Source organism: Apodemus sylvaticus, chromosome 11 (assembly GCF_947179515.1).
Source record: "Apodemus sylvaticus chromosome 11, mApoSyl1.1, whole genome shotgun sequence".
In the NCBI taxonomy this organism is placed as follows: domain Eukaryota; kingdom Metazoa; phylum Chordata; class Mammalia; order Rodentia; family Muridae; genus Apodemus; species Apodemus sylvaticus.
In genome coordinates, this window is record NC_067482.1 from 79,582,773 (window position 1) to 79,606,611 (window position 23,839).

Here is a 23,839-nt window from a genome sequence, read left to right on the forward strand (position 1 = left end):
TTATTGAAATGTGGACTGTTCCACGGGTAAGTTAATGCAACTTGGTTCTGCAAATTCAGTGCACTGCAGTGGTGTGTGTGTGTGTGTGTGTGTGTGTGTGTGTTAGTGGGAACTGCATCTAGGGCATTGAGTGTGCTAGCCAAACACTGTGCCAACAGCATTCTATCTCCATCCACAAACAAAACAAACACAAGCTAGGCTCTCACTAAATTGTCCAGGATAGATTTGATCTTACTCTGGAACCCATGCAGGCCATGAACTGGCTAGCCTCCTGCCTCGATGTACAGAAGCTGGTATTATACCTGCGCCACCAGGCAGGCCCAGAGCATTGACGCTGGAACTACTCTTAACCTTCTCCCTACTTTCTGCTCTTTAACATGCCAAGGACATCCTACAGCATTCAGCTGGCCACCTGGGTCCTGTCTTCTCCTCCGACCCCATCCCACATCCAGCTGAAGGGAATCAGGAGAGACTTTGTGGTGCAGTGGTTGGGTACAAGGCTCTGCTGCTCATTTCCCATCAACTGTCAAAGGCTCTCGACTAGGCTTCACGTGATACGTGTCTCATAACAGTTCTAAGATAGAATTCCCAGTGTATCTTTTTCATGTTGTTGCTAACATTTATTCTTTATGATCCCATGCATGGGAACTCCTGCCATGCACACATGTGGAGGCACGATGGTTAGTTCTCTCAGTCCACCATGTAGGCTCTGGGGAATCAAGCTCAGCTTCTCATGCTTAGCAACAAGTCCTTACCAGCGCAGACATTTTGGTGGTCCCCTAAGTGTGTGTGTGTGTGTGTGTGTGTGTGTGTGTGTGTGTGTGTGTGTGTGTGTGTGTGTGTGTAGCAACTGGTCCTGTGTGTGTGTAGCAACAAGTCCTTACCAGAAAAGGCATTTTGCTAGTCCCACAGAGTGTGTACGTAATTTGTTGACTCTGAGGAGCTTTTCGGGTTACTGATGTTAAGAAATGCCCACACACTGAGCTACCCCTAGCCTGATCGCTCAATCTTCTAGGAAGCAAGTGTTCCAAGAGCTGTGAGTGTGCACATCAGTGGAGGTGCACTGTGAGGTCAAGAAAGCCGGATGGACTGCGGGTGTTGCCTGGGGACACAAGCAGAAGCTGGGGCATCAGGAACCAGTGAAGGAATGGCTTGGGAGCTGGCCTTCTAGGAAAACAAAGGGCGGGAAGACAAGAAGGCCTGCTGGCGGCAGCGACTACAAGAACTTGCTTTTCAGGCCTGAGGGCCAGGGGAGAGCCAAGTCCAGCTGAAGGAGGACTACGCCACCCACCCGCCCGGCTGATGCTGCCTGTCACTTACCTCTGCACCCGATCTGTGATGTGGTAAGGTTGCTGACAGAAAAGCCAGCAGTGAGGTTTTGCGGCACTGTATTAACCTCGACTGGGCTGAAAGAATGTTACAGCTAGCAAAGGTGCTTGTCACCAGGTATGACAAATTTGATCCCTAGATCACATATGGTATGTTGGAAAGAGCAAACTGACTGCTAGACTGTCCTCTGATTGCCACACATGTGCCATGGCACACATAACACATGCATGTAGTACATGCACATAGGCACATAATGAATAAATCAATCAATACATGTAATCACATCCCAGGTACTGGAAAGATTACTGTAGTTAGGAGTGTGCACTGCTCTTTGGTTGTTGAAAAACAAGTAAATGCTTAAAAAAAAAATCCAATGGCTGATTTCCAGTTCTTATCTGTGAGCTAGGTATAAATACCCACGGTTCTAAGCACTGAAGTGGTTCTTAGAGAGCTGCAGGGTTGTCAGCTGCTGCCAGGCTCAGTGAACAGTCAGTGGCCTTACAATAACACATGTGCCAGCCTGTGTTAAATGACAAGTTCCCATCTGAAAGGAAAGGGGGCAGGGAGACTACAGGCTAGAGTTGGCATTAACTACTATGGATATACAGTTGGTCCTTAATACAGCCGGTGCTCTGCCCTCTTTCAGCATGGTAGACCTCACAGGCAAATCCTTAAACCATTTCTCCTATGTGCTGGGGGCGGGGGGGGGGGGGGGGGGGGGAAGGAAGGGACAAAGAGAGTTTAAACTACAGGGCAAAGAATTAGAACTCGTTCGCAGATGCCACCGTGCGGACACAACTTTATTCACTTTATCTATATATTTAACAATTCTAAAGTATTTACTTCTTGCTTTGACAAAAAATGAAAAATATAGGAGCACTGACTCCTCTTTAGGAGAAAAGGGTTATATGTACAGCTACGGAGAGTTATGGTTCTTCCTTTACATACAAAGAAAATATTAATAAAAAAGTGCTTCATTGATCAAAAAGGGCTAAGAGCTGCAAGCATTTATTCACACTGTACAACAGACCCAAGAAACCCGTATCATAACCTCTTGGCACCTGTCACTAGGAACTGCACAATCTTCAACTGCCAATCTTTCCCCACAGTGAGCATGGAGAATTCACCCTGTCTCACTAAGCTCCGCCTCTGTCTGACGTGCTCCTGGAGGGATGAGCAATGCTCCCACATTCCGGCCTTCCCTTCAGCAAACACTGCTAGGGCAGGCTTCTGGCTTCTCGCGTCCATACTGAGGAACATGCAGAGAAGTCATCTTCCTGAGACACAGAAGACCCATGGCCTGGTAACAGCTTCCAGAGGGGAGGGGCAAGGACACAGGCCAGGCTAGAACCGAGGTGTCCCCAACTTCACCCAGCCCCCACCAGCTCTGTTACTAGTTTGCAGCTTTTAGCAGAGCCAAGCATCACCCTTGGGAGGTGGGGTGGGCACAAACACAGATGCCAACAACTCAAAGCACAAACCAAAACTGCTCTCCACCCTTCCCATACCCAGCTCTACCACAGATAACTACTGGTTTAAGGCTCTATTTGGACCACATCAAAGCTCACTGAGGAAAGGTACCCTGAATCTCCTCCAGGCCTTGTCATTTTCTAAAATCCCTACAATCACCAAGGGCTCCTCACTGATAGATAGCAGGATCCAGACACGTGTCCACTCAGGCAGCCAGAAGCAGGACATGAGGCTCCTGGGTCCTTCCTGCTGCCCCAGAAGTAGGAGAGGAAGGCTGATTGTAGGAGAGCTTCGGAACTGGGGATTCTGTCCCTCAAGGGGAGATGCATGATTGGTTTGCTTTGGGAACAGGAGATTTGTGGAACCCTGAGTCTGGATTTCCCTGTGTTGGCTGAGGAAGAGATTGCTTATGGGACTAGGACCCAGAGGGGGCTCCCAATGCCTAGCTCAGTGCAGGCCCTGACCACTGCAGCAGGATGCTGCTTTCTGGCCAGTCTGTACCTTTTGGTCTGGAAGCCGAAGGAGGCGAAGAAAGCCCTTCTCAATCTTGGTCATGTTAAAGTTGGGATCCATATGGACCAACATGTCAGCCATCTAGCCCCTCGGTAACTCAAAAGAAGCACATACCTCTCTTTTCAAAGTGAAGCCTGTGGAGTACCTCACTGTGCGCCTTCCTCCCAACACCATCCTGTTTTTTGTCTGGGAAGTGGGATAGCCCTATCCCTCTCAGGAACAGTACTCTCAAGAAAAGGGCTTCCAGCCTCCCCAGCAGCAAAGGTTTACCAGTCAACTCTGACATAGCTGTGATGTGAAGAATGGTCGCTAATGTTAGGCTGACTTTCTACCCTGCTGTCTCAGGCCTTCATTCTGGCTCCTTCCACAGGGGCACATTGAGGGATCTCACAGAATGCCCAACAGCAAGTAGCTCAGCAGTTCTAAGAGCCTGGCAACCTCTGGGCTTCCATTAAAAAAAATTAAGACAACTGGGACATTTTTCTTTTTAGAAGGCAAAGAAGAGGATGGAAAGGAAAGGGGAGATGAAACAAAAATCAATTTACAATCCAGTGGTACGTCCCAATCTCTGTACAGGTTGTTCCATGCCCCCATTCCAAAATGTATGGGCCTCTCGGACTGCCCAGGCTGTGTGTGAGCCTGTTAAAGGAACAGCAGCATGGCTCTGCCACCCCAGGTCACTGAGCTTCAGTTTGAAGAGGCAGCAATAGGCTTATCCAGTTCAAGGTCAATGCTGGAGCTTGTAGGATGGAGGCTGCTATAGCAAGACTTGCACACTCGACTGGGTTCAAAGAGCTGCTGGCTAGGAACCGGAACCTTCTGGTTACAACAACTGGAGCAGAATACGTTCCCACAATTCCTTGAGACAACAAGAAAAAAAGAACATTAGTTTCAGCTGGCAGGTTTTTGTGAGAGAAAAAAAAAAAACAGTTTGAGAGAGCAGCATTTGGTGTGTACCGTCTGGATGTGCTAGAAACATGTTCATTTTTCCAGGCCAGGCCAGGAAGACGCTCAATAGGAAGGTAAGTCTACGTAGTGTAGTCAGTTTCACCTCTGGCCAAGGATGACATGTGGCTGCTTCACCACTCTGGCCAAGGCTGTCGGATGCATAGGAAGGTGCTCAGAAGAGCTCTCTGGGCAAATGAGCCCAGCACTCCAGCAACTGCCAGCTCAGTGCTGAATACTGACCTGGGGAGGCACCCAGTGGCTGCACTAACCTCGGTACTGGCCATCTGGGTAGCCTGAGGTCAAAGGGAGACCAAAGTCAAGTGGAGTCAGCCTGTGGGCCCCTCAAAGAAGAGAAACAACAGCTGCCCGGCTAGGGATGAGGAATTCTGGCCTAATGGTCACTGCCTCTGAGGCAAGTTGGATGCAGACTGCTGCCAGCAGCATGCAAAGCCAAAAACCAAAGCAGCACATGATACATGCTCAGCGTGAAAGGAAGGTGGAAGGATGAGACCATGGAGAAACACGTGCATCCCTATTACAGCGGTCAGTCAGCTAGGGCTCACTGCCCTGCCCCATGCATCATCTCAAGGCTCCCTTCTCCTTTCTGCCAAAATCCCCAGTTCTTTGCATCTCTGTAGCACAGGTCTGAACAGCCAGACTGACACCTCCCCTATCCCCTCCACTTCCCCCCGCCATGGTAACCAACACAGGATAAGTTCTGCTCATCTTACAGTCCTACATTTGCTAAGCCCTGAAATATAAACCAACCACTAGTCAGCTCTGCACAGGGAAGCCCAAGGCACAGCTCTCCAGAAATGAGGAGAGTTAACAGAAAAGCTTCCTCTGCACTAATCTCAGCCACACTCTGCAGAATACAGACCACACTGGTAAGGAGCACTCAGGCATCGGAGGAGCAGACACTGAAGACCACATGAGACAAAGCGACATGGGAGAAGGGAAGATGGGACACAGGGCAACAGGACAGGGAACAAGAACACAAAGCCTTTATCCTAGAACGTAGGAAACACTTTATACCTTTCTAAGAAGCACTAGTCAGCAAGAACTTGTGGTTACACAGGAAATCTTCTGAATGTCTGTACTTGTTAAACAGACCTGCTGAGGCCTGGCTTAAAAACCTGGTATGAGTTTGATCAATTAAGCTTTTCTATCTGGCTTCCCTTGGGAGACCCTGAAAGACCTAAGTGGAATTTTCCACACTAAGTAATTCTCTGTTCTTTTGTTTTGTTTTGTTTTTTAAAGATTTATTTATTATATGTAAGTACACTGTATCTGTCTGCAAACACTCCAGAAGAGGGAGTCAGATCTTGTTACAGATGGTTGTGAGCCACCATGTGGTTGCTGGGATTTGAACTCAGGTCTTCTGGAAGAGCAGTCAGAGCTCTTAACCACTCTCCAGCCCTCATTTTTGTCTCTATAAAAACAAGGAAGTGATACCATCTGATTTGAAAGTTACCAGTATCATCCTGGCATCAATGAGTAACTGTCACCTCTCCCTGACAAAAAAAAAGCTCTGAAGCCCACTGGCCTCCCGCAAAGATGAGCTTTGCAGAAGCATCCCTTCTCATCAGGAGTCTCACGGCCCAGCTGGCCCGTGCAGTCAGACGGAGCACACGCTGCAGCAGACACCCCCTTGGCAGCTTATCATCAGTGGCTAGGGATCTCCCATGCCCACTTGGCTGCCTAAGCTCTCCCTTTCAAGGCCCAATGAGTGCAGAGAAGGGAATGGCAGTATTAGTGTGGAGAAGTTACTGTGGGTGTGCAGACATCACAGACAAGTTGTTGTAAATGCTCACCACGTTTGATCAACACGGTCAGTGTCCCTGCAAGGAGGGGAGAAAGAGCTCAGAGAAGCCACTTGGTCTAGGGGTGCAGGGTGGGGGAAACCCATGGTACTAAGAGTGTCATCTGTCTACAAAGAGATTTTTCCATCACTTTTGATACAGTCTCGCTTCTACATGTGGGCCATTGTACGATTCTGATAAACTTCCTATTCCAGGAACACTGAATACCTACCAGACACCACCCCAGCCAGGGCAAACCAGCCTTAGTGACTTACTCCCCAACCCAGGAAAAAGAAAGTAGGAGAAACAAGGATGGAGACCGCCCTCAGCTATGTCTACTATTCATTCCCCAGCAGCACGGGGAACAGGGAGGAGTTGGAAAACCAGGCTCCCTGCCTACATTAGAAAACTGTTTTTGCTTAAAGTAGCCATGACCAGTTTTAGGCTGGAAATAAGAAATGAAGATCTGCATGGTAGCTGTTACCCACCAATCTGGGAAATGAAACAAAGTATGTCCACATTTCAAAGTGTGATCACTGAATTGGGACAGAATCCCCAAATACAGTTCTAGAAGGACCAATTTCAGAGGCATAGAAACACAACCCCAAGGGCAGCTCACACAGAGCACTGCTTGTAAGATGCCAAAGTTCAGATTCTGTAACCCATTCCGCCCTAAAAGCCACCCAATGGCACCTGCAGTGGTGCTTCCTACTGGCGAGCCAGAAGGCACTGTCACAGGCATAGCAGTGGGCAGCCAGGTGGTCAGGTAGCCAACGGGTCATCTGTAAAACACATGGGACCAAGTTAGTAACAAGAGGTGGACCAGTCAGCTGAAGTCAACAGAGCCACACCAGGGGGAGCAAGAGCCACAAGGACCACATGTGCTCCAGTGGTACCAGCCCAGCAGGCCTGCTAACAGTGTAAGAAAGGTGTCCAAACTGTTTCCCTGGAGAAGGCACCAATCCCCTGAGACAAACTGGCCCAGCGGCACCCTGGGTTGTCATGAGAGCTGGCAGAGGCAATGGAGAGAAAGGGCCAGCTCACTGATGTCCCTGTCCTACAACTGATGGATGTGAGTGAATTCTCAGTAGCTGAGGTGCAGAGACTGACGACTGACTGCGAATTCTTCCTTGGTCAGTGGCATGGGGCAGGGACTGGAATGGAGAACTGTAGGACACCTGTGTGGTTGGCACGCAGAGCAGGGGCTGAGCCTGTACCTCTGTGTCCTGTTTATCCACCTGCTCCCAACTGGCTTCAGAGAAAATCTCTGTGCTGCAGCGAGACAAACAGTTCTGATCCAGATTGCTTTCCGAGTCAGGGATTGAAGTCTGTTGGCAAACAAACACAGCTGAACGGAGTGAACCTGTCTCCTCCCGAAGGAGGAGCAGAGCCCTGGGGTCTATGGACAGGCATGAGCACTAAGGTGCCAAAGGTGCAGTCACAACCAGCCATCCAGATGGGCTGGCCAGGTGCAAAGGGCCTGGGCTCAGAAGGACACATGGATTCTGTGAGGTGACATGGAGCGGAAAGATGGGTCTTAGGGTGCAGAAAGCAAGCAGCAAGCTGGAGGGAGAAGGAGCCCCTGCGTCAGCTGTTCTAGTGGGCCTGGTGATCCAGTCCAGCACTGCATGAAAACGGTTACTTGAGTGTGCCCTCCTTTTTTCTGAGGGACTCTTTGGGACAATGAGAAACCATTATTTAGTATGAAGAAAAAGCCAAATTTCCCTTTGTTTGGAAAGTCACTAGGTCTGGGATGATTACTCCAGAACCTGCCTCTCACTGTAGGACCCATCAAAGAATAAAGGCGCTCTGGGGGCCTGGAAGCCTCATCAGGGTCAAGCCCCAACAATCCTTTAAAAACAGACAAAAATCAACCCCTTCTCTCCATTTCTCTTGCCAGCACCTGCCACAGAGTGGGTACAGACACCTGTTCAAAGAGAGAGAGCTCTCAACACTCTCACAGTCTGGGAAAGCAGGAAGCTCTCTAGTGACTAAGGCAGGACAAACACTCCAGCATAACAGAATCAGCACTGCTCTATCAATGCCATTCTGAACAGGTGTGCAAGCCCTTCTAAACATACGTGTTGTTATTTTGGGGTAGAGTGAACTGAGACAGGCTCTCAATTTGTTGTCCAGGTTAGCCCATAACTATGTAGCTCGGGCTAACCTCCGACCTATAGACATGCTCTGCCCTAGCGTCCCTTGAGTCCAGGCATGCGCCACAAGGCCTGGCTGACACAGGACCCTCTCTGCAGAGATTCAATTCCTGTGTCAGGTACGTTAACTCACCCCTCTCTCCTAACTGCCTACAAGGGAATAAAAAGCCAGCACAGCAGAAAAGAGGCAGACTGCTACCTCCATGGCCAAGGCTAACTCCCAAACAATGTCTCTGAACATTAAGACCTTTCTAATCCTTTCAGAAATCTGTTTCAATAACCATGCACTGGGTACAAAGGGTTATTTTGCTGGCCTCTGTGCCGCCTTCTTGAGAGCTTCAAAGGAATCATAACCTAACTTACCACTTCATCTCCAAAGTCTCCGTTGAAGCGCAGAGAGCTAGTCAGGTACTGGCTCTCCAGGCGACTCTTCAACTCCTGGACTTGTTTCTTCAAGGTCTCCACTTCCTGCTGGTGACCAGACTCTATCTGCCGCAGGCGCTGCTGGATTGTGTCCGTGTACACAGGCATGCCATCATCATCCAGGTGGCTGCGGGAAGGCTGGTCAGGGCTGCTGGTAGTGGAAGGCCTCCCTGAGTGGCTATTCAGCCACTTGTGGTGCAAGTTCCTTGAGTACAAGTGAGCAGAGCTACAGCTTGTGGCAGACAGCTGGTGGCTCAGTGAGTCCTTACTCCTCCCAGCCTCCCCATTGGCACAATGCCCATTGGGTGTGGGGTACTTCAGAAGGGTGTCAAAGCCTGTAGGCTGTTCGGAGGCCTTGTTTTCAGTCTCTAGGGCACCGTTGCACACAATTCCCTGTCTACATTTATCTAACGGCAAGGCACAAGGAGCCTGCATCAGGCTGAGGGTGTTGCCAGGGGATGAAGTCCTGTGTAGCACAGAGTCCCACTGGGGCCTCTCCGCAGACCTGGGCTCTGGTACTACAGGAAGCATGTCCTTGCCACTGAATCTACCACTGCTTGTCAGGCAAGGTCTGTGATGGAACTGGGGCCCACTTTCTGACTTCACCTTATCTTCTAGTAACATGTGCACAGAGCTGTTCGTGTATGGTCCTCTTGTCTCAAACAGGACTTGGGAAGGCGGCAGAGAACTAGACTGTGAGGTACCAAGGCCAACTTTTACATCTACTGGGACAGCAGGAGCTACTTTCTCCCTGTCCTCTGCAATATTCTCTACTTGAGGCTGTTCTACAGGGACCTCCTGGGAGTCCTCTCCCCTGAGAGGAGCTTGGAGTGAACTGGAGAGAACACTGTGCCCATCCTGATGTTCAGGAATACCCTGGGAGAACAAAGACAGGCTGGGGCCTAGAGGGCTTCTTAAAGTAGCGTCATCCAGCTGTGGTTCTTGGTAAAGTACAACGGGGCCCTCAGCCACCATCCTCCTCTCTTTTGCTAGGGGTGCCTCCTCTTTGACCTCTGGCACCTCAGTGTGCTCCCTGCGGGCAGGCTCTTCTACCCCACTCTCCTCTTTGGTGGCCTCTTGCAAAATGTTCTCCATCTGCCCTTCAGCCACACCAGCTGCCACAGACAGCTCAGCCCCTCCGAGCAGCCTGCTGGGCTTGCGCAGGCTGTCCATAGCAGGCACCTCTTCCCCAGCGCCTGCAAAGCTGCCCAGCTCCAGCGAGCGCCCGTGCTCCTGCCACTTCTCATTCAGGCTGGGGTCACTGCTGCGCCGGCTGGCTAGTGGCACCATGTTTTCGCAGGTTGTGGTCAGATTGTCAAATGATCTAGTCTTGGGTAGCCTAAAAGAAAAGGGTTTGGGGAAAATGAGAATCTTAGAGGCAATTTAGAGGGCCCCAGAGGACAACAGGTTTTTAGTAAGCAACTATTCACAACTGGGCAACTGCAGCCACGTCTCTGAAATGAAGCTCAGGTGCCTAGAGCAGCAGGGCTCTCCACAGGGACTGCTTGTACTTCCTCACTGCCAGACCCCACGCTCAAATAAGCTAGCAACCTATACTATTTCTAAAAGGCATCCTTTTACTTTATTTTTTCCTCTATTTTTTTTTTATTTTTATCTTTCAGACAGGGACACACGTATTCCAGGTTGGCCTCACAGTCTCTATATAGCCTAGGAATGACCATGAACTCCTGATCCTTCTGCCTCTACCACCAACGTGCTGACAGTACAGGAATGTGTCACCATGGCAGGTTTATGCAGCACTAGGGCTCAGCCCAGGGCTTCATGCATCTGCAGCCTTCAAGAGGCATTCCTCACAATGTTCTTAGTACAGGAACTTGCTGGCTCACTGTACTATACATTTTAAGTTCAGTTATTATCTCACTCTGATCTTAATAAAGTGTATTCACAAGTGGCAAAACCAGTTTCTCTCATCATATAGCTTCTGACTTTGAAGCCTCAGCAGACTAATCAGCAGAGAGGAGGAAGCAGAGAGCAGGGTGTTAACAAGCCAGAGTCCACAAAGACTCCACGGATGTGCTCCACTACCGAGAAACTGCCCAGTGCATGCAGCAGAATAATGTAGGGACAGGTCCAATTCATTTCCAGAAATAAGGCTTACTATCTTTCATAAAAAGCTAAACTTCAGCCAGATGCCATGGTTCATGCCAGTAAATCCAACACTCACATCGCTAAGTCTAAGGAGAAGAAGGGGGAGAAGAGTAGAAGAAGGGAGGAGAGAGGGAATACCACCCCCTAAGAGAGAATAGCACCATCTAGGCCTTGGAACTTGTGGCATAAGCTTTGGGCTCACCGGCTCAGTGGAGGCTCCTCAGGGCTGGTGCCTGGGGCTGGGTATGGGGCACAACTGTCGTCTGTGGGGGTCGATGGGGATGGGCAGGGAAGGTACACTGCACTCCACAGCATCAGATTCCGCACGTGGCACACGGGGTAGAGCACCTGAGGAGACAGAGGGGTGGAGAGGACACAGGTTTATGCACATCCCAGTAAATCTCTTAGAAATGCATGGAATTACAGAGCAAGACTGAACACACCTAGGTAGGCCACTCAACACAGCTGGTCACAGATCAATAAGGAGGTGGCACCAGCAAATGAAGGTGTATCTCCCAAGAGGATAGATATAGAACCAGGGTTTCTGTCTGCCAATACTCTTTACTTAAAAGCCTCTCGTGGGCATGAAAGTCTAATGGATCCTTTAAAGGCTGACTTCTTAGGTGGTCTTAACTGAATAACAGGCTTTCATCATCCTGATTTACCGAGTAGGTAAATACTGTTACATGGTGAATGTGTCTGTTTCCTTAAAGTTTGGCTTCAGTAGAAGCTGTCAAACCTAATTTATAGAATCACTGAAATGAATCATGTGGAAATAAGGATATTTCCCCACCCTTTATTGCCACTTCCCCAGCAGGCACAGAGAAGGGATGGAGAGACACTGTAAACCTTTTCTTCTAACTACTTAACTGATGAGAAGTGTATTAATTGCCCAGCAATGCAATACAACCCCAGTTTCGCCTCATGGACTTCTAAGGGCTTAAAATGTATCTGACAAAGGGAACACCAATACATTTTGATACACACACACACACACACACACACACACACACACACACGTACTGCCTCCCTCTCTCTCTCTGGTTAGCAGAAGGCATTCTTTTGTGGGAACAAAGTGTTAAAAGGCCTGGCAGCAATCAGGTGTGAAAAGAATCACAGACAGACACAGGCCAACAGCACAAAGAATTTTGTGTTGAGACAGAGCTGCAGTGGGTCCCATTGCCTGGTTCATGGGAGAGTAGCAGAAACCTGGGGGGGCTGATCCTTCTTAGCCATACAAGGCATCTGAGAGAAGGAACCTTAGTGCCTTTCCTCCAGAGATCGGAAACACATGAGGACTACGCTGAGCTCTGGAGGAAGTACAGGCAATGATTTGTGACAAAGGAATGATGTGTTTTACTCCAAACCACCTTGAACCTGAGTTGTTTGTGGACAGGCTAGAGCATTATCAAGGAACAGCCTTTACATAGACAGAATCATGGAAAATAAAGTAGAACCGGTACCTTGAGACAGCTGACACGTTTTCACAAAAACAGGTACTACTCAAACCAGGTCCCGTATGTGCCCCCACCCGCAAACTCCTTCTGCTGACCACAGAGACAGGCTAAAGGGTACATACGGCTTCTGACTGAGATGAATACAGTAGGTTTTTGAAAGCCTTGTTGCCTGCTCGAAGAAGCGACCACACAGAGCACGTCCGTTCCTGAGTCTGCTTTTCCCCTCTCTCTTTGGCGTTGTTGCACAGGAATGTTCCAAAGAGACAGGAATAGGTATGCTGTACCAGTTTCACCTGCAAAATTCCAATCAGGCAAATTCATACAGTGGGGTACATGGTCTCAGAATGGAGGTCAACCCAACTGAACAATTCATCATGATATCCCCGAGAACACTTCAGCTCACTCAGGGATGTAGGCTATATGTGCATAGGTAGCTAATAGATGGCACCTCCTCTTCACAGTTACCAATTGCAGGGTCTGACCCCAACCATCAGCACTTCCATGTCAAAGACATACTAATGCAAGACGCATAGTGGAGAAATGCCAAGCCAGTCAGACATAAGGGGATGGGGGGTGGAGGGCGTGGGAACAGAGGGCTCAAACAGAAGGAGGACATCTGTCATCAAAGGAGCAGGCGAGAGCAGAAACACGGCAGACAGCATCAGTAGAGACTGGAGGGGAGGACGGCACATTCAGATAATTTCTATCTCTAAATACTTTTTAGACCATATACTTTAGAAGCCAATTTTAAAACAAACTATGATTACAGAGGGAAACCTGGTGCGCCTAGATTTGCTGAGTGAAAAATAAAATGCCAGTTAACTGCTGTTGCTTTCAAATAAAGCAGTCACTCCTTTTAAATCTGAAAAATGCATAGTTTTGGGTGAAAATGGCCCCTAACACTTGAAGAAGCATCCCTCTAAGTGTATGTGGGTCCCAAAATGTAGAATCAAGTCCAAACTCACAAGGAATGCTTCATTGAACTCAAAAGAGCAAGGAAATTGCCTCTGAAGTTGATGAACACAATCAAGCCATTGTAGAAACACTGGGCAACGCTCGTTCAGATCATCTGAGTTCTCCCCATGACCACACCGGTCAGCAAACTTATGGCCAAAATCGAGCCATTCCATCTCCACAAGGACTTGGAAACCCTGCAGGGAGGCACCAAGAAGAAATCATTTGTGCAGTACTGTCTCACCTATGACATCCTGAGCTCCATGCCACCAACAGTCAATCTCCTTTACCAGCCTTTTAGTAAGTCCCTCTGGCATAGGCTCAGAGCCAAAGGCTCACTCCCTAATGGTTCACATATTTTTACACAAATGTCTCAATTCACCAACTCTCTTCAGGATCCAGCTACAGGACACTGACTCCTTATCTAGGCACTTGTGCAGTTGCTCTCCTCTACTACACAAACGCTACCTGCCTACCCAAATTTCCCTTTTACTAATTTTCGCCTTTGATGTTACATTTATAAAGCCATACTTGTAAAAACTCTTCCCCAGCAGCAGTTTTTATAAATATTTGTACTTTGTCACTTCATACTTTTGTTCTTCTATCTTTAACCCAACCAACAATGGTTATTTCAGAGCAGATGTTGCTTCCAGAACGCCATACAGCTCTGTCTCAACCCACTATCATAAGCACGTGGACATTCTTTTAAGCCCATCTTCCCGAAGTAAACAAAATCTTTCCAAGTAGAGTAGTTCAAAGGAAACATTTCTGTATCCTCAATGCCTGTCACTAACCATAAGGCACCTAGCCATATAAGCAATGGCACCTAGCACTCTAAGCAATAGACGCACAATTACAACAAGCTACACTTTCCACAGACTTAACTTCCATCCCAAAATTGACATACAACCTTCCTAAAGGTTTCCCCAGCCTATCCTGAAATACTCCTCGCTCCCTCAGACACACTCACCTCTATGGTTCGGTAGTAAGGGTCCAGCAGGAGCTTAGCCAGGGCCACAATCTGGGGAGTGCGATCCCAGCCATCTGAGCAGTGCACCAATACTGGCCGCTGATCCCGGTGCACAGCGTGCACCACGAGCAGTGCCGACTTCAGAAGCACAGACAGGTGGTGGAGCCACTTTGTACTTTCGAGAGCAGAAAGCCAACTTTAAAAAAAGGGAAGATAAGGAAATACTGATTTTTATGATTTTATGGCATCATGTCCAGTGCCTGTCAAATTAAAAAGCAATTCCACAAGACCTTTGTTTCCAATGTGATTTAAAAAGTCTATTCATAAAGGATGTCCAGGTGAGACTCAAGCCCCACAATCAGAGAAGCCAGCTTTAGGGACAAACCAACCAAAAAGCAAAACAACAAAACCCTGTAATTAACAATGCTACACTGTACCCAGAACTTATTTTTAATTTTTAACTGTGTGTAAGGAAGTGCTGTATTGTGAGGAGGGTGTCAGAGCTCCTGTGGCTACAGTTACAAGTGGCTATGAGCAGCGCAGTGTGGGTGCTGGGAACCAAACTGAAAGAGCTGTAGTGCTTGTAACCTTGAGCCTCTCTCTAGTTCCCTAACCTCACCCCCTCCCCTCCTCTTTTTTCCCCCTAATGTGCTGGGAATAAAACCCAGGGCCTCACACTTGTTAGTTAAGTGTTCTGCCACTAAGGTCCACCCCCAACCCGGATACACACATACACACACACACACACACACACACACACACACACGCACGCTTTCCCCATCCCACATTTAACTTGAGACAGGGGTCTTGTTATGTAGCCCAGGCTGATCTGGAACTCAGTTCTCTTGGATAAGCCTCCAAGTGCTGGAATGTACTACCACATCCGGCTCTTCACAGATAATTTGCCAAAGGGGAGTGTGGGTGTATGTGGGGAGGGGAAAGGGAAGAGAAGTCCTAGACTGGTACACACAGTGTAAGAAATTGCTCTTTTGGCAAACACAAGAATGGTTCAAACATGATCTATCACCTACTGTTAAGCCTTGACTACTTAATGACTAAAACTGCACAGGTCCATTATGACCATTAGACTCATGAGAACTGGTACAATGGCTACATAATATTGCTGAGTTAGACTGGATTCAGAAAGAGGACTCTACCCTTTTCAAAATCTTTTAGGGGTTAACAGATAAAAAAGCTGCCTCTTTGGCCCGAGGTCACACAGCTCACCACCACCCCAAATATGCTGACATTTAGTTTCATGTACTTCTTCCTCCATCCCTCATCCCCCCAAACAACTTACATTTATTTTTTCCCAAATGTGGCCAAATTTGTGGTTTAAGACTACAAGTCTATCCTTTTAAACACCGAAAGATAAGGAATAATAATTGTCCAAGATCTCTGAGAAGGCTTTGTCAAGACAATGTCTAGATAAGGCCTATAGGACAAAGCCTGTCTACTAAAACCTGAAGAATGAGCATGAATGTTATTACGAGTCTAAGAAAGGGAGATCTTCCCTGCCAGGTGCCAGGCAAGCAGACAGCAGCCCAGGCCCTGCTTTTCCCAACTCTACTGTGACTCAGAGGCTGACACTGTGTTGCCATCATTCTATACCCCAAGCTTTTCCCAAATATAGAAAGAGTCCTTCTATTTAATGAATTATAAGTTTTTCAGAGGTAAAATTCAATTTCAAGATTCCCTATCTTCTAGTTAGACAAAGTTAAAACACTTTACTGATGGGTCAGATGTTTTCTCATGTATCTTAAATCAAAAGGCTAAAAGATGAGTAATGAAGAACATCTCCCTGCTACTGAAGAAGCAGTAAACAAACTACTGTGGAGGGAGGGTTCCCTCGACCCCACTGACCATGAAGTGGCAGCCAGTTGTGTCAGCCTGAGAGAGAAACTAAGAGAGAGGCAGCACCACAGGTCATGCCACAGCACTGGAACAGCACACCACCCTCCAGCCCTCCACAGGTCCAGATGGGTGGCTCACTCAGTGTCCATCATTGTCATAGCGTCTTTTCATCCATAAAGGAGGTTTAAGTACCCAAATACAAAGCATTGTTTCTTTAACAAATTCTCCAATCACTTGGACAGGGATGGGTGAATTAATTTTTGCATCAAAATAAAGTTTTGTTTGTAAATAGTTATCTCCCTCCCTCCTTCCCTCCCCCCATTCTTCTCTCTCTCTCTCTCTCTCTCTCTCTCTCTCTCTCTCTCTCTCTCTCTCTCTCTCTCTCTCTCTCTCTCTCTCTCTGTGTGTGTGTGTGTGTTTAGCGAAGGCCAGAAAGGGTATTGTATCCCTTTACAGACAGTCATGAGCCACCATGTGGATATTAGAAACAAAAGCTGGGTTCTACAAATGAACAACAGTATTGTACTGAGCCATCTTTCTGGCCCCAAAATTAAATTTTTAAAGAAAGAAATTAACTATATGTGAGGCTATAGTACTGATCTGGTCTTTTTATTTTACATGAAAAGGGATCTTGGGCAGTTAAGCTACATGGCCAAGAACACAGAGTTAGTGACAAGTCTCTGGAGTCCTCACACTGACCTAAAAGGCCTAGCTAGGCCCTGGAGCAAGTGACAGACGCAAATGGAAAATCCTCAATGGAAGAAGCCAGTTCTCCTTTGGTCAGTGAGGAGGTTTGGATAAGAATGGCCCAACAGGCTCATATATTCAAATGCTTAGTCACCTGGGAGTGACACTATTTGAAAGGATTAAAAGGATTACAAAGTGTGATCTTGTTGGAGGACACTGCTGGAGGACACTGATTTCAATTACCAGGGTAGGCTTTGAGGTTTCAAAAGTCTGTGCCAAGTCAGGAGTCTCTACCTACAGTTCATGATAAAGCTCAATTGCTGTTCCAGTGTCTGCCTGCATGCCACTATGTTCCCCAACATGATGCTAATGAAACTAAACCTCTGAAACTGTAAGCCAGCTCCCAGCCCCCAGTAAATGTTTTCTTTCAACTGGATATAGTGGCACAGGCCTTTAATCTCCACACTCTGGAGGCAGAAGTAGACAGACTTCTGTGAGTTTGGAGCCAACTTTATTTATGAAGTGAGTCCAGGAGAAGCCCTGAATTGAAAAATCAATGAAACACACCTTTACTCCCAGCACTGGGGAGGCAGAGGAAGGTGAATCTCTATGAGTTCAAGACCAGCCTGGTCTAGAATGAGTTCCAAGACAGCCAAGGATACATGATAAGACCCTATCTAGGAAAGAAGAGAGAGGAGAGAGGAGAGAGGAGAGAGGAGAAAAGAGAAAGATTTTATTTATTTATGTACATGAGCACACTGTAGCTATCTTCAAACACACCAAAAGAAGGCATCAGATCCCATTACATAGTTGTGAGCCACCATGTGGTTGTTGGGATTTGAACTCAGGACCTCTGGAAGAGTAGTTACTGTTCTTAATTGCTAAGCCATCTCTCCAGCATGGTCTTGATGTCTTTTTATAGCAACAGAACAGAGATTAAGAGTCAGACACTGTGCTGGGCGGTGGTAGCGCACGCCTGTAATCCCAGCACTCTGGGAGGCAGAGGCAGGCGGATTTCTGAGTTCGAGGCCAGCCTGGTCTACAGAGTGAGTTCCAGGACAGCCAGGGCTATACAGAGAAACCCGTGTTTCGAAAAAAACCAAATAAAACAAAACAAAACAAAACAAAAAAGAGTCAGACACTGCTTCATCCTCAGGGTTGACTCCAACTATATACCACAATGGCACTCATGTTTTGGCAATAATCAGAGTCTTAACTCAGACTTAAAACCTGCTCAACATGATTGGTACTGAAAAACTAACCAACTACCCAAGGACAGTGAGATCATGGACCTTAGAGGAGAATCTGCAACTGCCACTTTGGCAAACCAGTAATTCCCAACCAAATTCTAAATACTTATCCATTTACTCAAAGATAAGTGAAGTTTTCACCCTTCAACAAACAAACTTCTCTTTGCAGCAAGTGGAGAAAAAAAATCACATTGGTCAGAGTACAGACAGCAATTGTTGTGGAATGCCTAGCCCTAATGGATACTTCTACAACACAACTTCTGTACAAGGCTCAGAAAACACTGCAGAAGAGGAAGCAGAAAGACTGTAAAAGACAGAGGACCAGGAAATCTGCTGTGAGCTTATGTCTCCTAGAAATGATAAAGAAGTTTTACTCCTGAGACCTCAACAATCTGGCTGCCTTAATAAAACCTAATCAAGTATACCACCAGCAGACATGCTAACTTGGAAAGGGGTGCTCTCACAGGGTCCTGCCTGCCCCCATGACAAAGAACTGCATTGTGACTAAGAATTGCTTCCAGTGAGAGAAAAGTCTTCCTTAGAGATGAGCCCCTTAATTGTTTCTCCAATAACAAGTAGCCAGACCTGAAATCATGTACTACAAGCAACACTAAATGGACTAAGTAGGTTCTGTGTGTGTGTGTGCATGAGTGTGCACATGTCTTCACTGCAAGTGTTACTTCAGGGACCAAAGATTATTACTGGGCTAAAAACAACACATCAGAGAAAGGAAGGAGCCCATGAAAAACAAGTGTCTGTTGTTTCTGTTATGAGGACTGAGATCTATTATGTGCTGCACATCTTAAACCCTGTGATAGAACTGTTACAAATGTACCAGTGAGGCTGGGTACCCTAAACAAATAACTACAGGTCAACTAAGGAATAACTAGATTGGGAGAAATCATCTTCCTAAGGGAAGAGCCTCTAAATTGATTATCTAATACCAAGTAATCAGTCCTGAAAAAAAAGTAACATTATATGGACTGAACAGATTTATATACTTATATGTACACACATTGTTGGGATAGGTACTGTGTGAAGGTGTGTCTCTGTTTTTCTTTGCCTGTCTAAGGCACCTTCTGATTGGTCAAAATAAAATCTGATGGCCAATAAGGCAAGGCAGTATTAGAAAGTGGGACACGAACAGGGAGAAGAACTCTGCAGAGTTCAGGCACAGGAGTTTTTTTTTCCATCCTGGCTTGGAGGAAGCCGGGCGTATGGAACTGAGGAGAGGTAACCAGCCATGTAGCATACACAGAATAGAATAAACAGGATAAGAGTTAAGAGCTAGCTGGGAAACAAACTAGGCATTTATTAATAAAAGATAAGCCTCTGAGTTGTTATTCGGGAACTGCGGCAGATACAGAAAGCTTGACTGGCTACACACATTATAATAGGGTTGGAGGGAAAGGGAAGGGGGGAAATGATGTAATTATATTTTAATTTCAAAAATAAAAAACAAACAAACAAAAAAACACAAACTCTTCAAAAGAGCTGGACTATTTTTTCCACAGTTGATGTAATATGCTGTAGAAAAAACAGCTTCTAGGCCAGGAAGAAAATCCACAGGGACCAAAAGTCTAAGTAAGGTTCACTAACAAACAGAAGATATCTCCACACTCATCTAAAACCAAAGCAAAGCAAACCCAGCAATACAACGGCAACAACAAAGAGCACACACTTAAAGCCACGCCTTACTTCCCAGGGTCTGGCATCTGTGTGCACAGCAGTCGCAGAGACTGGAAACTCCTCCGGATAGAATGTATGTTTGCCATCCCCATAAACACAACTTCACAGTTTGGATAATACTCTGTAGAGAAAAACAATTTTAAAAACCCACAATACATTCAATTTAAGGATCACACCAGCAAATGTAAAAGCAGGAAAGTAGCAGCACTCAAAACGGTAGGGCCATGACAGCTTCTTAAAGGGCACAATACTAAAACTCTGTTTACTGTCTCACTTTGACCCCACTTTTCTAAGAGGTCCGTGGGAGTGGCAGGAAGCTAGTGATTCATGTATGTACTGTGAGAGACAACAGACTGAGAAATAGCCTCTACAGACCTGTGGGCAGAGACCAGCTTTCCTATCCTTAAGGTTGGCACACAGGAGGAAGCTGGTCTGTACCTCGGCCAAAGCTCATGAACGTCAAGGATCCAGAGAGATGCCCTGGCTTTCTGAATGCAGAGTGAAGAACGTGCTTTGCCATTTCCTTTAAGCCTAGGCTGGGAGTGAGCCGCACTGACAGGGACAGACTACACACCCACCTGGGCACTCACAGCCTCCTCCTTTGGCTCGATTTGCCACAGCTGCTGCATAGGAGCGTGCATCCAAGATCAAAAGCTTCTGTGGCTGGAGAGCTAAACTTTCTGCTCCTGAAGCATTTGACAGAGAGGAATCTGCAGATATAAAGAAGGGGATAAAAACTAAGCAAACCTATCTCTCCTAGAACTGTGAACAACTAGTAGCAGAGGCCCATACTGCAGTAAAACAGAACCAAATGAACTCCAGTCAGTGAAGCCCCTAGCCAGACCCTGGCACTCTGACTTGCCGTCAGTGTGCCCTCTGGTTTGCCTCTTGAAATTGATATGGATTTATTTATTTATTGAAATTGATAAGGATTTATTTATTGAAATTGATAAGAATTTATTTTCTAAAACCAATTCCCAAAGCACATCAGATGAAATTCCCACTCACCTAATGTCTTACCCCCATTTCTACCCCTGTAGTCCTTTCATAAAAGCACGTATTGTTCTCCACAGACTGGAGACAATCCACATCCCGGAGACAACCCACATCCTCATCCAAACACTTCATTCTTGTCACAACGGCAAGGAAGACAACACCAGGCTATTTAATCAAGTGTTAAAAAGATCTTCCAGTGCTTTGTTAAGACCTGTCACTCCTCAAACAAACCCACTGAATTCTCTCTTATAAAGTAACTTCAGGGTTGGAGAGATGGTTCAGTGGTTAGAAGCACTGACTGCCTTCTTCTGATGTGTCTAAAGTCAGCTACAGTGTACTTGCATATATAAAATAAATAAATTTTCAAAAAAGAAAAGTAACTTTATATAGCCAGGTATGATGACATATGCCAACAATCAGGAAGCAGAGGCAGACACTTCTCTGTGATGTCAAGGCTAGCCTGGTCTATATATTGAGTTTCAGGTCAGAGATTCAAAATATCTGAATTAACACTCTGTCATCTAAGGTAAAGCTACTTTAAGAAAAGCTTTTCAGGTGGTTTTAAAAACTGCTGCATGGGCATAGTGAGCACCTTACCAAACTCCACATCAGAAAGATCCCCTGCATTGGGAAAGTCTCGACAACTGTTCCGAGTGGAAACCTTGCTGACACTTGACTGAGAGTCGGAAGCACACGCTTTGGCCATTGACTGCACCAGATGTTCATCATCAGCATTGCGCCAGCCCCACCAGCTAACCTCTGGTTGTCCACAGCGGGCAATTACAGCTCCATTGCTCTGGTGCCTGTGGAAACAACAGACAGTGAGTGTATGCCATTTCTTCTTTTTCTTTTTTTAATTGGATATTTTATATGTTTACATTTCAAATGTTATATCCTTTCCCAGTTCCCCCTCCTGAATGTTCTATTTCAAGGCCCCCATCTGATGTTCTGCACTCTCTCACATGGAAATTGATTGTAAATAGCCTGACCCTAGGTAAATCCAGAATTAGCTTCAAATTTTTGCATTATTAATAGGGACAGAAAAATAAAACCTACATAACTTTCTCAATTATCATCTCATCATAGTGCTCTCTGTAATGTTATCAAGAAATGGTAAGTGAATATTCTTAGAGAAAATGAATTTATACTCACAATTTAGATATTCTGAATATTCTGGGGAGATATTTTTATTTAAAAAATCTGTGAATACTAACTATATCAATTCTACTACGTAGTAATTAAGTACAAACACCTCATTTCTGATGACTCCAACACATACAAGATGCTAAGGTATAGAACAAACTGCTTTGCCTCACTTCTGAAGGTATACTGCAGTATCCATATATAATACACTACTGCTGACTTGATGATTCTTTTCAAACACATCCCATCTCTGCAAGTAGAAAACTCACCTGGCCTACAGTGAAATCCTTTCTAAAGCTCTCCTGAGATGTCATGGGTCACAAGCTATTCTTACTATGGACACAACACTCAATGACCCAGCCATGCTTGCTCAGGCTTCTCAGAGGGAGGAAACCACAATCCCAGTAAACTATACTCTGACAGTCTTTTCCAAAGCTAGAAATGGTTCTCAAGAGTCCACTCTGAGATGCTATTAAATTTTTATGTATTTTCCGGTATATCGATTACAAAGTTGAAAAAATGTAACATTTAATTGTATAAAACAAAGTTCAGACTCATGCTATGCCATAGATAAATTGCTAAGTGTCACACAGAGTAAAGTGAGCCCATCACAAAGGACACAAGCTGTTAAGACTTACCACATAGTCAAAATAGGAAAATCTAGAGAAACAGTGCATAACTGGCTATACCTTGGGATTGAGCAGTTGGGGAAGTAAGGAATGACTGCTAATGAGTATGAAGTTTCATTCTATATAATGAAAATACAGTAACATTGATTGTAGAAGTGGGCTTTACAACTCTAAATGTAATATACTAAAGATTGCTAAATTGTTATTAGCATACTTAAAGTTTTCTTAAGTTACAAAAGTAATCTCTGCTATAAAATGGAGAGCTCAGTGGGTGAAGCACGGACCTAGTACCCCACACTCCATGCCTGAACTCATGTGAAAGTAGGAGGAGGCAGCTGGATCACATGTGCTGTGGCATGTGTGCCTACACACACACACACACACACACACACACACACACACACACACACACACCCTAAATTAACAAACAAAATTTTATAAATCTTTAATTAAAAAATGTTTTTGTTCTATTTTAGATGATGTGTGTGTCAGTGTGAGAGAGCCCGGTAAGGGACAAAGACGCCCAGGAGCTGCGGTTATAGGCGGCTGTGAGCGCCCAGTACGGGTGCTGGTAGCCAACTCCATTCATCCCAAAGAGCAGCACATGCACTTTACCATTTAGCCAACTCTTCAGCCCCAATATGGACTTTTAAAAAATCTGTTAAGCAAAATTCTACCAATTCTATGTACTGAAGAAAATGCCCACATTCTCTAAAACGCTCCTGAACTTGCACATGTAGACCTGCACAGACAGTACAGATGTATGTACACGGAACATAGTGTTCCATTCCTTCTTCCTTCTTTAGGAAATAATGTGAGAAACTTAATCCTTAAGTTCACAAGCAATACATTAAATTTGGTGGTAATGAATCCCACTAGTGTAGTTTGCTTGTAGGTTTTCAACCCTCCTTCACTGTGAGTAGTGAACAGCTCACAGTATCCAGCACTACCAGCACCTCTCTGGCTCACACTCAAATGAAACAAATTATGTGAAATTCCATGATTCTTGCTGTGTCTCCCTACTAGGCTGAAAAGCCACAGATCTGAATGATTGCAAACTTCCCAGAAAAGGGTGATGGGACCTTTGCTGAGAGTCGTCTGTCTCTGCCAGGCTTCCTAGCACTGAGACAGAACAGCAGATGGCACTCTGGTCTTGGGTTTTCAGGGCCAACTGGGTCACTACAAGTAGCAGTAGTCAATTTCCTGAAAGGCTTTGTATTGCATGAAAGCCAGCTCAAAGAAGAAAGTTACAATCACTTTAAGTTAAAATAAAAAAGAAAATTAGATAAAACAGACATTTTTTACCACTTTAACAAACAGAACTTGCTAAAATATAAAAAGGTAAAAAAGGTCTAGTAAAAAAAAAAAAACAACTTACTAAATAAAGCATGGGATGCTTCCACTGGACATGAAAAGGCAATGGTTCTAACTGCTTCTAATCCGATGGCCAGCAAACTCCC

The 23,839-nt window shown here is 45.9% G+C and overlaps 1 protein-coding gene across 8 annotated transcripts in view; it reads right to left on the reverse strand.

Annotated features, from left to right (window-relative positions):
- Nucleotides 1-2,111: 2,111 nt before the first annotated feature.
- Nucleotides 2,112-23,839, reverse strand: part of Mtmr3 (myotubularin related protein 3) — a 103,256-nt gene continuing 81,528 nt past the window's right edge. For 5 of the 8 annotated variants that reach the window (XM_052199607.1, XM_052199609.1, XM_052199608.1 and 2 more), the window contains 12 exons: nucleotides 21,205-21,410; nucleotides 20,190-20,321; nucleotides 19,621-19,732; nucleotides 14,132-14,327; nucleotides 13,173-13,358; nucleotides 12,330-12,500; nucleotides 10,953-11,098; nucleotides 8,582-9,980; nucleotides 7,280-7,390; nucleotides 6,756-6,844; nucleotides 6,075-6,101; nucleotides 2,112-4,171 (listed from right to left, as the gene is read on the reverse strand). In XM_052199607.1, the coding sequence (XP_052055567.1) occupies nucleotides 4,000-4,171; nucleotides 6,075-6,101; nucleotides 6,756-6,844; nucleotides 7,280-7,390; nucleotides 8,582-9,980; nucleotides 10,953-11,098; nucleotides 12,330-12,500; nucleotides 13,173-13,358; nucleotides 14,132-14,327; nucleotides 19,621-19,732; nucleotides 20,190-20,321; nucleotides 21,205-21,410 (2,947 nt within the window). In that variant the 3' untranslated portion in view covers nucleotides 2,112-3,999. The remainder of the gene's footprint in view (nucleotides 4,172-6,074; nucleotides 6,102-6,755; nucleotides 6,845-7,279; nucleotides 7,391-8,581; nucleotides 9,981-10,952; nucleotides 11,099-12,329; nucleotides 12,501-13,172; nucleotides 13,359-14,131; nucleotides 14,328-19,620; nucleotides 19,733-20,189; nucleotides 20,322-21,204; nucleotides 21,411-23,839) is intronic. The other 3 variants (XM_052199612.1, XM_052199611.1, XM_052199613.1) reach the window with 3 other exon arrangements.